This window comes from Anabrus simplex, chromosome 6 (assembly GCF_040414725.1).
Source record: "Anabrus simplex isolate iqAnaSimp1 chromosome 6, ASM4041472v1, whole genome shotgun sequence".
Taxonomy (NCBI): Eukaryota; Metazoa; Arthropoda; class Insecta; order Orthoptera; family Tettigoniidae; genus Anabrus; species Anabrus simplex.
Genome location: NC_090270.1, coordinates 318,642,932 through 318,658,744, shown reverse-complemented (window position 1 = coordinate 318,658,744; position 15,813 = coordinate 318,642,932). Strand labels below are relative to the sequence as shown.

The following is a 15,813-nucleotide window of genomic DNA, read 5'->3' as shown; positions in this document are numbered from 1 at the left end:
CAATCTTCCCATCCCTCCACAAGGCCCCTGTTCAGCATAGCAGGTGCGGCCGCCTGGGCGAGGCACTGGTCATACTCCCCAGTTGTATCCCCGACCAAGAGTCTGAAGCTCCAGGGCACTGCCCTTGAGGCGGTAGAGGTGGGATCCCTCGCTACGTCCGAGGGAAAAACCGAACCTGGAGGGTAAACAGATGATGATGATGAATAAATAAATAATAAATAAATAAATAAATAGATAGATAGATAAATAAATAAATAAATAAATAAAGGCGGTGTAACAGAACTATTCTTAAGGTGCCACGAAATCCAAATTTGAGAAGGGAATGTTATTTTGAGAGGATGAAATGAATGAGTTTTTAAACTTTATTGTAAATCATAATCATCTCCGAAAACAAATAATATCGATTACAGTAATTTTTAATGTAGTCTACTTACCTCAATGAGCGTGATGAAGACGATGAAGAGTGGCGGAGGACAACACGTGTAGTGGTCAGCATAATACTTCCGGTCTCTTTCATCCGTCAGGAACTCGTCGGCGATGATCCGAACCATCCTGCACAAAACGAACAGGGATCTTACTTGAACCATCCACATAAATCACCATGAACAAGTTCGAATCAAGATGAGAGCCCGCATTAATTGATGGGAAGGTGAGCGGATATACTAAAGTACTTACAAGTAATTGAAAGAATGGAGGTAACCGAAGTTGAATTTTATTTGAGACAAACAGAACGTGAACATACAACCGACGTCAATTTCGCCCGTCGGCTCCATTCTCCAAATTAAGAGAGAGAGATCTGTTCATCTGACGATAATCACGATTTACTTACTACTGAAAGCAAATAGTATTTGAGCACACATTTAAGACCTCAGTACAATGTATGAAGATTTGTCATTGCGCCTCGAAATACCGTTGTGACAATGTTAAGGGGAGAAATACTGACCCGCAGCACATGTATCACAACGAAAATTCTTTGATACAGTTCATGCAATACTGAACCTTTGATCACGAAACCTTTCAGGTCAGAATTCAAAGCTGAAATATAACACATCGCCTTTTTTGTAGGCACAGCGACATTATACTACTTGGTGTCGTCGCCAGCTTTAGTTCAGCTGATGTTCCTAACTTCTGGTACAGCACGCGAACACTTGGACTCATTTTGAAATTTTGCCAGGAATATTTCTGTCGCAAATAAACTCAACGAAAGCTGTTTAAAGTTTCTCACGTCGGTAATGGAGGGATATCATTCTTAGGGTGGGGGAGAAATACGGAGTAAAATGTGTACATACATACTGAAATAATTCTTCATAGAACATTTTAATAACTGGCGTCGATATGGTAACCTATGAATGAGAACTCCCCTTGCACGAAAATCTCGGGAAGGAATTTAAGAAACATGATGTCCCCATAAAAAGATATAGTTTTTTCACCCTCAGGCCCTAAATATTTTGGCTACCATGCTCAAAGAATCCCAGTTCAAATGGACACTATTTCTGCTGACGTCTGCTTTTTCTTTCCGATTAAAAGAAATACCACATTATTTTTATCATTATTATTAATGTACCGGGCGGTACACCTCTACTCTGTTTATTTAAAAGTTGCGCCAGTTGAAACTCCTCTTCTGGAGGAAGGTTGAACTTTATCTATTCTATTAATTCTCTACTTTCTCAGAAGATGTCACCACGTGGAAAATTTTGAGTTTTTGAACTGTGTCACTTTTGATGTGTTTTTGTTTCGCTTGAAGTAAGAAGTGGGAACTTTCTCTTCTAGAGGACACTACTGAAGAATTACAATAGTGCAACCTAGTGCGAAATCAAAGAACTATTTTGTTGGAGAAATTTTTATTTCAAAAGTTTGTTTCTTGTTAAATTTCTTTCTGTTATTGTTTAAGTTGGCTGTATACCCCTCTTTTTCCCCTTAGTTTGGATCTAGCCAATCCCGAATTTCTTTAATTAATTTTCCACCAATAATGTGTTTCTTCTTCCTCTATGTAGGGGTTTCTTTTCCCGAACCAATAAAGATTTTGTGGGAGGGTGTTTTATTTCCCCTAACGCCTAGAATCTTCCGCGAGAGGATATAAACTGCTGATTTTGGGGTCTCCGCGCCACTTCTGTTCCATCTTTCAGTGTATTAAGTACATAGCAGGAGGCGGGAAGCGCCTCTTTCCTCGGCAGCGATCTACTACCAGGTAATGGCCTATTAATATCTTCTTTTCTTGCTAGGTCGGCAGTTTAACTCTCGCGGCGGGTTCGAAGCGTTTTCCATCATGTAACCTTTTCCTAAAATGTAACTACTCTTTTCTTCTTTTTCTTGTAAGGTTACATATTGGGATAGAGAGTGCTAACCCTCTCGAGCTCCCACTCACATTTGTTTTGAGGTGAACTTATTTTCTCAAACTTTTCTTCGTTTATGTAATGTAAAGTGTTCTTCTCTAAGTCACCTCTGTAGTATGGGATTAGCCCTTGCGTTAGTGGCCCAGAGCCAGATTAGGTTTTAAAAGCAAAGTGTATTAGGAGTGCAAGTTCGCCTCCTCTCAAGTTGTATTTTAGAGGTCATGTATTAATCTTTTCTCACCTAATAGACCTCAGTAGGTTGGGTATTTTACCCCTGTGTATATGTCCTTTGAGGACAACTTGAAAGTTGAGTTTGGTGTGGCCTGGGAGAGGCTTAACTTTAAGAGCGAGTGGCTCTTTTCTAAAACTGAGAGTTGTATGCCTCGAGGAGGCTTTGCTGTGTAATTTGGAGCAAAGGCTCCAGGGTTTGAGTGGGGTCTTCTGCCCCTTTTGTTAAAATTGGTATATCGTAAAGTTGAGCTAGTTGCTCAAGAATTGTGTTTTCAGGGCTCGAAGCCCAAATTCTTTAATCCCCGTAATTGTACATTTCAAGTTGTATTTCGGCTACTACGTACCTGTTCTATTTGTTGTTACCTAATTTTGAAAAGAAAATATAACCTTGTTAAATTTTAAAATTTAATTTCTCTTTAGTAGCTTGAGACCTATTCACCACCCAGCACCTTCTTTCATGCTTAACTACCACAAAAACTCGGTAACAAGTGGTAGCAGAGCGTGGTTGAATGGGTCTCAATTTAGCCCCTTTTGACGGCTAAACATTGCTTTGATTCGAACTCTAACAATTTTCTCAGTTGCTGGAATTTTTTGAGTTTTTCAAAATTGTTCTGTCATCATGCCCGGCCCTCGCGATGTTCTCCTCCTTAACTACTTGCGCAAAGAGGAGTTGATATATGAGTTAACTATCAGAAACGTTCAATCTGGAGGCACGGTTGCAATAGACACTAACAAGCTTAGAGAGTCCCTTGATTTGCCCATTTCCATCCCCAATTTGGGAGAGAAAGAAATTGACGACTCTCTTTCCACGATTGTCGAGAATATTACTGGGCTAGCATCGGTAGTCAGCTTTTTTGATGAAAACGATCCATCTCCTAATCAAATTAAGCGTGTGCAAGGCAGGCTGTATCACTTTGCAAATAGAGTTAATGATCTATTGTCTCTAAAGGTGAATGACGTTCAGAGGAAGCAAGCTAATACGCTCCTTGAAACTATTTCTGAATTGTCTAATAAGGTCACTCAATTGCTAACCGGCGAAGCTCCTCCCAAAACTGATCAACCCGCCACGGTGAATGTAGGTAACGAGGAAGAGCCTCCTCAGGGAGAAGTCAATAGGATAACCGTTGCTGCTCAAACTATCTCTGCCCCATCGAACAACGAATCTGAACGCCGTGCGTCATTGAGTAACATCCGCTCTGAATTAACTTCCTTGCCCTTGAAACCTTTAACGACTATGACACCTGGGTTCAGCAGCTTGCCTCATCCATTGGCAATGTTGCTTAGAGGTATCTCTAAGTTTTCCGTCAACACCACCAGTGACGTAATTTCATTTTTAAGATTTCTAGTGGAATTTCAGGATCATGCCCTTGTGTTTTCTCTTTCCCCATGTCAAATTTTGCAAATTATCTATCCTTATGCTATTGGTGTTCTATCTGACAAAATAGTTAGAGCCATTGCCGAGCAATCTTCTATTGAGGATTTCCACGCCCAGTTGCTAGCTAACTTCATCCCGGCTAGGGCCAGGTCCTCCCTTATTCAGAAATACTATTATCGGGTACAGCGCTTGGATGAAAACCTGGCAGACTTCATCCAAGATATTAAGTTTTATACTAGGGTGTTTGCTCTCCACTTCCCTGAGGATCAGATCGTGCAAGCTATTGTTGAAGGGATTTCACCACCCTACAGGTCATATTTGTGTTTCGCGGCGTGCCCGCAAACCTTCTCTGAACTGGAAGCATTAGCCGTCTCTGCGGAAGGAGTTAGGTATGCCGATTCCTTGCGTGTGGCGAAAGAACCCCCGCCTTCCTTTAGTAACACTCGGCCTCCACCTCGCCGACCAGTCAATCCCCGTAAATGTTATGCTTGTGGGTCGCCTGACCATCTGCGGAATAAGTGTCCTCTGATCAAGTCAAGTGGGACAAGGAATGGAGTAGGGTCATCACAAGGCTGTTTTAAGTGTGGGGCCTTCTCACATATCGCCAAGAATTGCCCAAACTCAAATAGCACCCCCTCCTGCTCAACTTCTGGTGCAAATTCCAGCTATTCCAATAATAAAAAGTGACTAGTGGCGTCGGCTGAGCCGACTAATCCATCTTCCCGAGACTTAGCCCCTAGTAAACAGGTTGTAAATGCAGAGATCGACCAGCCTTCAAATTCATCTTTTGAATGCCCTAAAGAGTGTCTTAGGATTGCGGCGGATACCCCCGCACCTGTTCCTTTTCTTAAGATTGAGTTAAATAACGAGCCTATAACAGCTCTCTTAGATTCAGGCAGTGTTTGTTCCATTATTTCGGCTGATTGGTATTCTAAATTGAAATCTGTTTGTAAACTCCCTGACTATGTCTCTTCTCCTGTTCAATATGTTTCGGCTAATTCATCTCCATTAGAAATTCTAGGTTCCATACATGTCAAAATTCGGGTTTTTAAGTTTACATGGAAGATCAAATTGTTTGTGGCCAAGCGTTTGTCTTGCCCCATCATATTGGGAGCGGACTTCATTTCTCACACTGGTCTTGTGCTCGATCTCCAGAGTAGGTCGTGCATATTCAAATTTGCGTCCAATTGTAGAATTCCCTTGTTAAAGTGTAATTCTGTATCATGTTCATCTATTTCGCCTACCCAGGATGAGATGTTGTTAGACCTTAGACATCTACCTGAGGAGCAGGCTGATAGTATTCGGAAACTGTGTCAGTCGTTTCCCGAGGTGTTCTCTGATACTCTTGGTGTTACGGACCTTATTGAATACAAAATTGAGGTCACGGATTCAATTCCTGTCCGTTTTCCACCGTATAGGCTATCTCCACCTAAAATGAAGGCTCTGAAAGAAATCATCGATCAGATGTTGAAGGATGGTATTATTAGGCCCTCTAAGTCAGCGTATTCTTCGCCTATTTTTCTAGTCCCGAAATCCCAAGGAGGCTTCAGGCCTGTCATTGATTACAGGGCTCTCAATCGGAAGGTGGTGTTGCAATCTGTGCCCCTTCCCGACCTTCATTCTTGCTTTTCATGGTTTCGTAAGGCCAAGTTCTTCACCATCTTGGACTTGAATCAGGCCTATAATCAAATTCCCCTTGCCGAAGAGTCTAAACATCTTACTGCGTTTGCCACGGACTGGAATTTATACGAATACAACCGCGTGCCTTTCGGGCTCCCCACGGGGGCAGCTGTGCTAACTAGGCTACTAGATAGGGTCTTCTCCGACATCAAATTTGAGTACTTATATCACTACTTGGATGATGTCGTCGTATTTTCCGAGACTTTTGAAGAACATCTAGATCATCTGCGAGAAGTTCTGAATCGCCTTCGTAAGGCTGGGTTAACTGTCAAGTTGTCCAAGGTTGCCTTTGCTAAGCCCTCTATGTCATTCCTAGGGCATATTGTGTCACCCGATGGGGTAGCTGTCGATCATTCTAGAACACAGGCCATCCGTGATTTTAAACCTCCTAAGGACATCAAAGGTATCGCTAGATTCATTGGTATGGTGAATTTCTTCAGGAAGTTTATTCCTAACTTCGCTAATAGAGCGGCGCCCTTAAACCTTCTTCGTAGGAAAGGCATCAAATTCGAGTGGGGACCTTCTCAACAAGCCGCTTTCGAAGATCTTAAATTAGCTCTCTGTAATGCCCCTGTACTTGCTATGCCTGATTTCTCGAAGAAATTCATCGTCCAAACGGACGCGTCGTCGTCAGCTGTAGCTGCAGTCCTTCTTCAAGAGACTGAACTAGGGAGGCGTCCCATCGCCTATGCATCGAGGACTCTATCGGTTCAAGAAGCCAAGTATTCCATCTATGAGCTCGAAGGGTTGGCAGTCTTATTCGCCTTAGAAAAGTTCCGTCTCTATCTGGAACATGTCAAATTCGACCTGGAGACAGATAATCAAGCCTTAAGCTGGGTCTTAGGTAGGCCGCGTCGTACTGGTCGTATAGCCCGTTGGGCCATCCGTATTTCTGCCTTCCAATTTGATGTACGACATATCAGAGGTACCGAAAATGTTGTTGCTGATGGACTCAGCCGTATGTTTCATAACGACGTCGAGACCCACGAACCGGTCGATAGTTCATCACCTTCCGAGTCCATACTATCTGGTATTAATGCCATCTTAACAGGTGCTCCCATGCTTTTTAGGGATATTGAGAAATACCAACGTGAAGATCCGACGCTGGCTCCTATAATGGAAACCCTTTCTTCTGGGGAACATGTTGTCCCTTATGTTCTGAGGAATGGTGTTCTATGTTGCCCTTCGAGGCATGATAAGTTGATGAAAGTTGTTGTTCCAGCGGTTCTTGTACCTATGATCTTCAAATACTATCATGAGACCCCATTGGGGGGGCATCTTGGAATCTTTAAAACTCGTGAAAAGATTCGTGAAATGTTCATATGGAAAGGTATGGACGGTGAAATTCGAGAACTTGTAAAAGCTTGTAAATCTTGTTTGATCAGTAAACCCACCATGTCCACTAAAGTAGGCCTTTTGTCTTCTCATCAAGCGTCGCGCCCCATGGAACGCCTGTATATCGATTATGTGGGACCCTTCCCCCAGTCAAAGGGTAATGCCAACAAGTTCATCTTTGTGTGTGTAGATGGTTTTACAAGATTTTCCTGGTTATTTCCGACTAAGCTGGCTACCGCTCAGTCCACCATTACTTGCCTAAATTCTATTTTTGCTTCTTTTGGTCCGTGCCAATACATTGTATCTGATAATGCTAAAGCTTTTACATCAAATCTGTTTCGTAAATTCTGTTTTGACTTGTCCATCTCTCATGTAACTACATCTGCTTATTACCCTCAACCATCTCTGGCTGAACGGGTTAACCGCAATCTCAGGTCCGCACTTATTGCCTATCATCATGAAGATCATTCTAGGTGGGACACGTCCCTGCATTGGTTAGCTTTTGCTTTGAATTCGGCGGTTCATGAATCTCACAAATTTACTCCAGCTTCTTTGATGTTTAAGTTCGTTCCCAACACGCCGCTCTCTAACCTCTGGTCTCTGAATGACATTCTGCCCGAGACAATAGATCCGGACAACATTAAAGATCTTTGGAAGAAGGCTAAAGCTAATCTTAAAGTGTCTCATGAAAAGGTTAGGGAAAGGTATGATCGTGGACGGAGACCCACCACTTTGAAGGTAGGTGACCAGGTTATGGTCAAAAATTTTGTTCCCGCGGGCAAGCTTGCCCCCAGATTTCATGGGCCTTGTATCATTCTCGATTTTCTTACGCCGGTTACCTTATTGCTAAGTAATCCAGCCACCGAGAGGATATTTAGAGTTCACCTGTCCCAGGTGAAACCGGTGTAATTTCTGTGTTAACTTGCTCCATATTATTTTGAAAGGATATGAAGGTTATATTTTTTTGAGTTTCACTTTTAAGGCATTCTGCCCCTTCTGTAATATTTTGGTTTTAGATGTAAGCCTTATGTAAAACCTGCCCCGACCCGTTAAACTGCCATCCTGTTCTTGCCACGGCCATTACCATGCTCCCGTCTCCTGCTCCACTCTACACAGTGGCTTAATGAATACCATGAATATCTGCACGCCGCTGGCCCCTCACTCTCTCTACAAGCCTGTACCCTCAAAGAAAATAATTGTCCAACACAATTCTGCCGCCTAGCTTTAATGTTTCAGCGCCCCCGCAGCCGCGCAGCGCCGTGCAGCGACTGGGGAGGGGGATGGGCCCCCTCCTCTCCAGCGAGGACGACATGTGCACGGCGAGCCGGAGCTCACCTCCCGGCCAAGGCTGATGTGCGGCGCACGACCTGCTACATGCCCGCAGCCTGTATCTGTTCACCGCGGGCGCGGCGTACTTCAACACCTCTGCTCCCCTCATAGTGCGGGCGAGCGGTATCTCAGGGTACTTGAGGGGTCCGAGCGGCCTCCGTTGGACGCAAGCTACAACGGCCGGTCTGGCCATCCGACTCAATCTACATCAACTACATGGACAGTCACCATAAGCAATAATTACATTTGGGAATTTAACAACAATATTTGGTGGACATTGCAAAATTTTTCTTCACCTTTAAGTATTAAAAGTTTATCTTCAGAAATACAAATTCTACAAACATAAAAACTTTACTGCACCGGCAACAACAAAATTTTGAAATTGCAACCAACCAAATTACTAAAATCTTATAAATGCTTCCGCAATTAATCTTAATATCAACATCAAAACTTGGACCTTATTTTGGAAACAAAGCTTATGTTCTTCTGTGTTACCCCTTGGAGGAACTTTTGGGGGGGGAGGTCTGTACCGGGCGGTACACCTCTACTCTGTTTATTTAAAAGTTGCGCCAGTTGAAACTCCTCTTCTGGAGGAAGGTTGAACTTTATCTATTCTATTAATTCTCTACTTTCTCAGAAGATGTCACCACGTGGAAAATTTTGAGTTTTTGAACTGTGTCACTTTTGATGTGTTTTTGTTTCGCTTGAAGTAAGAAGTGGGAACTTTCTCTTCTAGAGGACACTACTGAAGAATTACAATAGTGCAACCTAGTGCGAAATCAAAGAACTATTTTGTTGGAGAAATTTTTATTTCAAAAGTTTGTTTCTTGTTAAATTTCTTTCTGTTATTGTTTAAGTTGGCTGTATACCCCTCTTTTTCCCCTTAGTTTGGATCTAGCCAATCCCGAATTTCTTTAATTAATTTTCCACCAATAATGTGTTTCTTCTTCCTCTATGTAGGGGTTTCTTTTCCCGAACCAATAAAGATTTTGTGGGAGGGTGTTTTATTTCCCCTAACGCCTAGAATCTTCCGCGAGAGGATATAAACTGCTGATTTTGGGGTCTCCGCGCCACTTCTGTTCCATCTTTCAGTGTATTAAGTACATAGCAGGAGGCGGGAAGCGCCTCTTTCCTCGGCAGCGATCTACTACCAGGTAATGGCCTATTAATATCTTCTTTTCTTGCTAGGTCGGCAGTTTAACTCTCGCGGCGGGTTCGAAGCGTTTTCCATCATGTAACCTTTTCCTAAAATGTAACTACTCTTTTCTTCTTTTTCTTGTAAGGTTACATATTGGGATAGAGAGTGCTAACCCTCTCGAGCTCCCACTCACATTTGTTTTGAGGTGAACTTATTTTCTCAAACTTTTCTTCGTTTATGTAATGTAAAGTGTTCTTCTCTAAGTCACCTCTGTAGTATGGGATTAGCCCTTGCGTTAGTGGCCCAGAGCCAGATTAGGTTTTAAAAGCAAAGTGTATTAGGAGTGCAAGTTCGCCTCCTCTCAAGTTGTATTTTAGAGGTCATGTATTAATCTTTTCTCACCTAATAGACCTCAGTAGGTTGGGTATTTTACCCCTGTGTATATGTCCTTTGAGGACAACTTGAAAGTTGAGTTTGGTGTGGCCTGGGAGAGGCTTAACTTTAAGAGCGAGTGGCTCTTTTCTAAAACTGAGAGTTGTATGCCTCGAGGAGGCTTTGCTGTGTAATTTGGAGCAAAGGCTCCAGGGTTTGAGTGGGGTCTTCTGCCCCTTTTGTTAAAATTGGTATATCGTAAAGTTGAGCTAGTTGCTCAAGAATTGTGTTTTCAGGGCTCGAAGCCCAAATTCTTTAATCCCCGTAATTGTACATTTCAAGTTGTATTTCGGCTACTACGTACCTGTTCTATTTGTTGTTACCTAATTTTGAAAAGAAAATATAACCTTGTTAAATTTTAAAATTTAATTTCTCTTTAGTAGCTTGAGACCTATTCACCACCCAGCACCTTCTTTCATGCTTAACTACCACAAAAACTCGGTAACAATTATGATAGAAAAAATTGCAAAGAAGTTTTATCGTATCCGTATTATTAAGCTATCCACAAGTAACCTGCCTATTTGATTCAATATGTTCTTTTGTTTCTTGTCCCTCGTTACAATGACGTAATCTACCTATTTTTATCATCTTTATCAACAGAACAGTTAGCGTTTCGAAGGAAGCATAAAGCGTTTCATTCAGTCTATACTCTTGTTAACTCTACTGTCATATGAGGAGTGTGCGTTCAAAAGTCGATATCGCCACCGAAAGAAAGTTGTGGGAAGTGCTTAAGAAACGTAAAATAAAAATCAAGTAGAACGTACCCATGATCGGGGTTGGTACAAATTTTAACGAATGTTATCAATTTAAAAGTAGAAAAGATCATAATATGAAGATAAAGTTGAAATTAAGGAGGATAAATTGGGGAAAATATTCGTTTATAGGTGCGGAATCTGCCACCTGGGCGACTGCCCTAAATGCCGTGGCGATTGATTGATTGATTGATTGATTGATTGATTGATTAGACCTACCAGAGTCGGTTCGACGTAAAATTATTAGCAAGATATGAAAATGACAGTATTCAAATAGGCTTAATTCTGTGGATCTTATAGTGACAGGAGACTTTAAACTTAAGGTGAAAGTGACTGCTGACGAGGTACGCACTTGATAAGATAAAAACCTGCTAATGCCGTCTACATTGTTAAAGGGTACCGATGCCGGCTGGACCCCAAGGTCGCAACAGAACAGAGCATTACATGCAGTAACGTAACACACCACAAAGATGTGACCTTCACATCACATCCCACGACGGCAGGAATGTATTGCATCACGAGGCCAATGGACGGATTGTGGATTGCCCAGACTTGAGCACAACCGTCAGACACCGGCGTCTCCGAGCAGGAAGGTCAAAAAACAAAACGCCAGCTATATTTAGATCTTTGCAGTCAGCTGATGAGCGAACAGCTGATCCTGCGTACAGCTCATGAAGTGGGAACCAGTCGAAAGCTTTTTTTAAAAATACACCAACAGCCTTGATGACGCAATGTGATTCAAAATTCAGAATGGAATATTTTATGCCATTCATATTTTACTCCCAGTCGTTCACCACAGAGAAGATGCTCATAGCTGGCTCATTTCTACTGATCTCCTTACCACATATTCGGCTTGCACCATAGGATGCAATACATTTCTCAATCTTGTAATTAATAGCGTGTGGCTTCCGCGGAGAGGCCCTGGTTGCAAGTATTTCGAGTTAATGTCCATGGACGACCTGCGCGTTTGTGAGGATGGGACCCTACCCAGGACGAAATCTAAAGTTAAAAACACAAATATCCAGTCCCCAACCCTGCCGGGAATCAACTCCGACTACGCTTGCACCAGAGGCCAGCATGCTAAGTAGTTAGGCCAATGTTGTACATTCGATCAAAACACTTTTTCACTCTGATGTTGAGTTTTCTCCTTTTTTTTACTCATCTCCTTTTCGGCACCAGATATTAATTAAGTCTAGTTTTACGGCCAGGGGTTTTCCTGACGCCAACCCTATGTGGAGGAATGTATTCATAGATGCAGGTTTCTGGGGAGGCTCCAGTCATCAATATTAAGAACGTAATGTGGTTTCAATCATATTTGCTGTTTACGTTTAGTTCAGAGCTTTAAGTTTTCTACATCTTCAGCAGCAGTATCTGATAATGGCTGCCTATCTAAGGGGACAGAGGCGTGTTCAGTTTGCCTGAAAGGACGTGATTTCTACTGGCAGCCAGGAAGTCAAAACTTTTACAAACAAGATTTCATTTACGAAGAGTTTCACTTGCTGTTACGACGTTAGTAAGACGTCCATTAGTCAGTGACAAAGAGAACATTTCAACTAAAACATGCCTTGTGAATCAAAGACAAAATATAAGGGCTCGAAAAGAGCAGAAAGAAATGCCTTGACACAGAATAAACGTTGGTATGAAGGTTGGTAATAATGTTACGTCAAATTAAGGTCAAGGTACTGACTAACGATCGAAGACGACGAACAAGTCTTGTACCCCAGAAATGTAGGCTTTCGAGCATCACATAGGGAAGCTTTCTTATTGCAGTCTGCAGGTACCGTGGTCTAATAATAATAATAATAATAACAATAATAATAATAATAATAATAATAATAATAATAATAATAATAATAATAATCTTTAACTGCCCTTCAGTTGTCGCATATTTTAAGAAACACCAGCTTGTCGGACCTTTTTTTAATTGGTGGGAGGAAAGAAATGATTCCGAAATGTTTCATGTCAATCTGAATAATTTCTGTTCACTTCAGTTCTAGAGAACATAAGATAGCGGCTAACCGACTGCGCAGTTGAGGCCGTATGTCTTTTGTCTTTGCTTCCACTTACTTGTGCCCGGCGCTTCACCTTCACCTTTCCCATCCGACCTCTCTTGGATATCTCTTGTTCTCCAACCCCGACTGTGCCAGGTCTGACAAGCCTACAGGTGGTGGTGATAACTGTTTTAAGAGGAAGTACAACTGAGCAACCATCGTCTGTGAATACTAAACAGAGGGGGAAAATGGGAGAGGTCCGGTACTTCAGAAATGAAGGTATCAGCAAAAAGGGAAGGACAACGAAGGGCATAAAAATGCCTCGGCCTCGTGATCCCAATACTGTCGGGGTTGGAAAAGAACAAAAGCTGGCAAAGTGAGGCCCGACAGGATAATCGAAGGTTAGGGGCCTGGTACAAGTAAGTGGAAGCAATGCCAGGGCACAACTAAGGAACCCTTAGTCGCCATCCCACGTTTCAAAGTTAAGAACCCCTGGGGGCCCTTTCAGTTTCCTCTTGACAGGCCTGGAGTCTTATTTCCTGACGCTTTCAATTGTTGCGCGGGCGAACCCCTTTCTTTTTAACTTCCGATTAAGAGCCAGTTGATGTCTAGAAGTGTTTCCACTCAAAATCACCACCACCACCACCACCACCACCTGTTTACATAACGTGTGGTTCCTTCATCTGAGCCTAATCTCAAACACGGCACAAGTTCATTGCAGATCGCCCCCCACAATCTAGCTCTGTGTGGAATCCGAACCACATGGACATGAATTATTATTTTTAAAATCCGACATGCATTGGTCGCGATTCGAACCGCGGCCATATTGGTGAGAAGCCGGCCGTCACGTGCATCAGGAAGTGAATCTTAACCTCTTCAGGCCGGAAGAATCATATATGACACCTTGGGTTCCCGAGACTACAGCGCGCTCAAAAATTGCCCGGGCTATGATATCATTATCTCGTAACTAAACGCATTTTGACTGTCATTTGTTTGGAGCTTCTGCCCGCCACAATAGAGTGCAGCTTAGTGTGGAGTACAACTGGACATGGCATGGAGCAGCTAAGAACTTACGTTTGTGAAGCGATCATCACGTTAAGGTTGTGGAACGGAACGTCTGAAGTTGGTGTTTAAATATTAAAGGTCACTCGATATCATCATCTTCATCATCACCATCTTCTTATTTATAACATGTGTTCAAAGTAAGGCTTTGTTTTATGTTATCTAATCGGCTACATTTCTAATTTTGACTGGTAATCTCATGACAACTCGTTATTTCGTCAGATATTTAGGAAATATGGAGACGAGCCACAAAGAGATTTACAGACTTAAAATATCATGCATAGCGTATTGTTGACTTACCATGCCCGACGAAAACATAACACAGTGGTGACAGGAATATATAAAGATGCATAGAGCGCTTAGAATGTGAAGTGCGTCACTCACAAAGGAAGAAAAAAGAACCCGAGCATATTTACGATAGCGGCACAAAATACTGCCGTCAGGGAGGATTTATACTTGAATAATCCTAGACATTGGTCCAGAAAAAGGCGGGAGAAATATCCAGCAGACTTATTTTCTGCCGCCAAGGAAAATGTGACTCAAGGCACTATATTTAAGAGCGCAATAAGAATGAGTCCATCTTATTACTTGCAGACTGAGAAAACTCTCCGCGAAGAAACAGTCAGTTTCAATTAGAACTGGGCACTTGAGATAGAAAAATCCCTACGCATTTCTAATGAAGAGCAGAATGATCATAATTGAGGTACAGTAATACCATATGTTATATTTGTTAAAATAAGAACACACTTCTCTTAAGTAGAGCGAACAAAGCCGGTTATCGTGTCAAAGCGCAATCCAGTGTGGTATGAAAGGACATACACTAAATTTGACACCATTTCAAGTCCTGACAAATTCTAGAATGGTGTTATCGCCTGTAAATTCTCCAACAAATTGCAAGAAAACATACTAGAACAGACACCACACTAACACAGTTTGTCTGTCGAGTCTTCAGCTTGAAGTATAATAATTGCATTTTCAGAATGGAGTACTGTGGGATTTGTAGTTACAAAACAACTCCCACAAAATAATCAAGGTGATACTAAAGAGATTCACTAAGTTTTAATGTAAGTTATTGAGCTCCTTACCATTGCAATGAACGAAGTGACTATTAAGGGTGCATTACACAAACGAAGTATGCGTGATAAAAGTCACTAATCTTATTCCCACGTACAACGTTTGGTAATTAACTTACAAACTGCATCAGCTAGGAATTCAAACGAATATTACACGACAGAACTGACAATGGCAATTAGAGTTGATTATTATGATTTTCAAGCATGTAGAAATGAAACAACTAAAACGACCTATTTCAAAGGGACTAATCTGTTATTGGTTGATTCTACAGTAAATATATAATCGAAATAATTTAAGGCTGATTTCATGCGACTTAATTTACAGAGAAAAAAAATAACTATCGATTTACGAAATCAATGTATAGAAATCAAAGTTTTATGTATACTGCACTTGATAAGAGAAATTATCTTCTTCTTATAGTTTCATTTATTTTATTTCCTAATGTTTAATGTTAATACCATTCGTGGCGATCGAAGAATTTAACTGAACAGCAATTTATTCGACACCTATAATTTTTGAACTTCCCTTACAGTAAAATGTGATTTGTGCGATGCCAGCGAGGTACAGTAGCAATATTACCGGGCTACTTGGCTAAATGGTCAACGTAGTGGCCTTCGGTTCAGAAGACACCGGGTTCGATTTCTGGCCGGATCGGGGTTTTAAATTTCTCTGGTTAATTCCTCTAACTCTGGGACTGAGCATTTGTGTTCGTCTTATTACAACACATTACATTAAAATAAAAATCACCACAGAAGCGTCCAGCTCCATGCCTAAATAGTTAGCGTGCTGGCCTTTGACCGCAGGTGTGCCGGGTTCGATTCCCGGCAGGGTCGGGAATTTTAACCATAATTGGTTAATTTCGCTGGCATGGGGGCTGCGTATATGTGTCGTCTTCATCATTTCATCCTCATCACGGCGTGGGTCAAATCAAAAGACCTGCACCTGGCGAGCCGAACATCTCCTCGGACACTCCCGGCACTAAAAGCCATACGTCATTTAATTTCATTTTCACCACAGAAGCACGCTGTAGTGAATACTTCTCTCCGCATAGGGTTGGCGTCAGGAAAGCCATCTGGCCGTA

At 42.0% G+C, this 15,813-nt stretch overlaps 1 protein-coding gene across 2 annotated transcripts in view; it reads right to left on the bottom strand.

Moving 5' to 3' along the window:
• stet (stem cell tumor) overlaps nt 1–15,813 on the bottom strand; it is a 361,467-nt gene that overhangs the window by 42,064 nt on the left and 303,590 nt on the right. For both annotated transcript variants that reach the window (XM_067149371.2, XM_067149370.2), the window contains exon 3: nt 435–552. In XM_067149371.2, the coding sequence (XP_067005472.1) occupies nt 435–552 (118 nt within the window). The remainder of the gene's footprint in view (nt 1–434; nt 553–15,813) is intronic.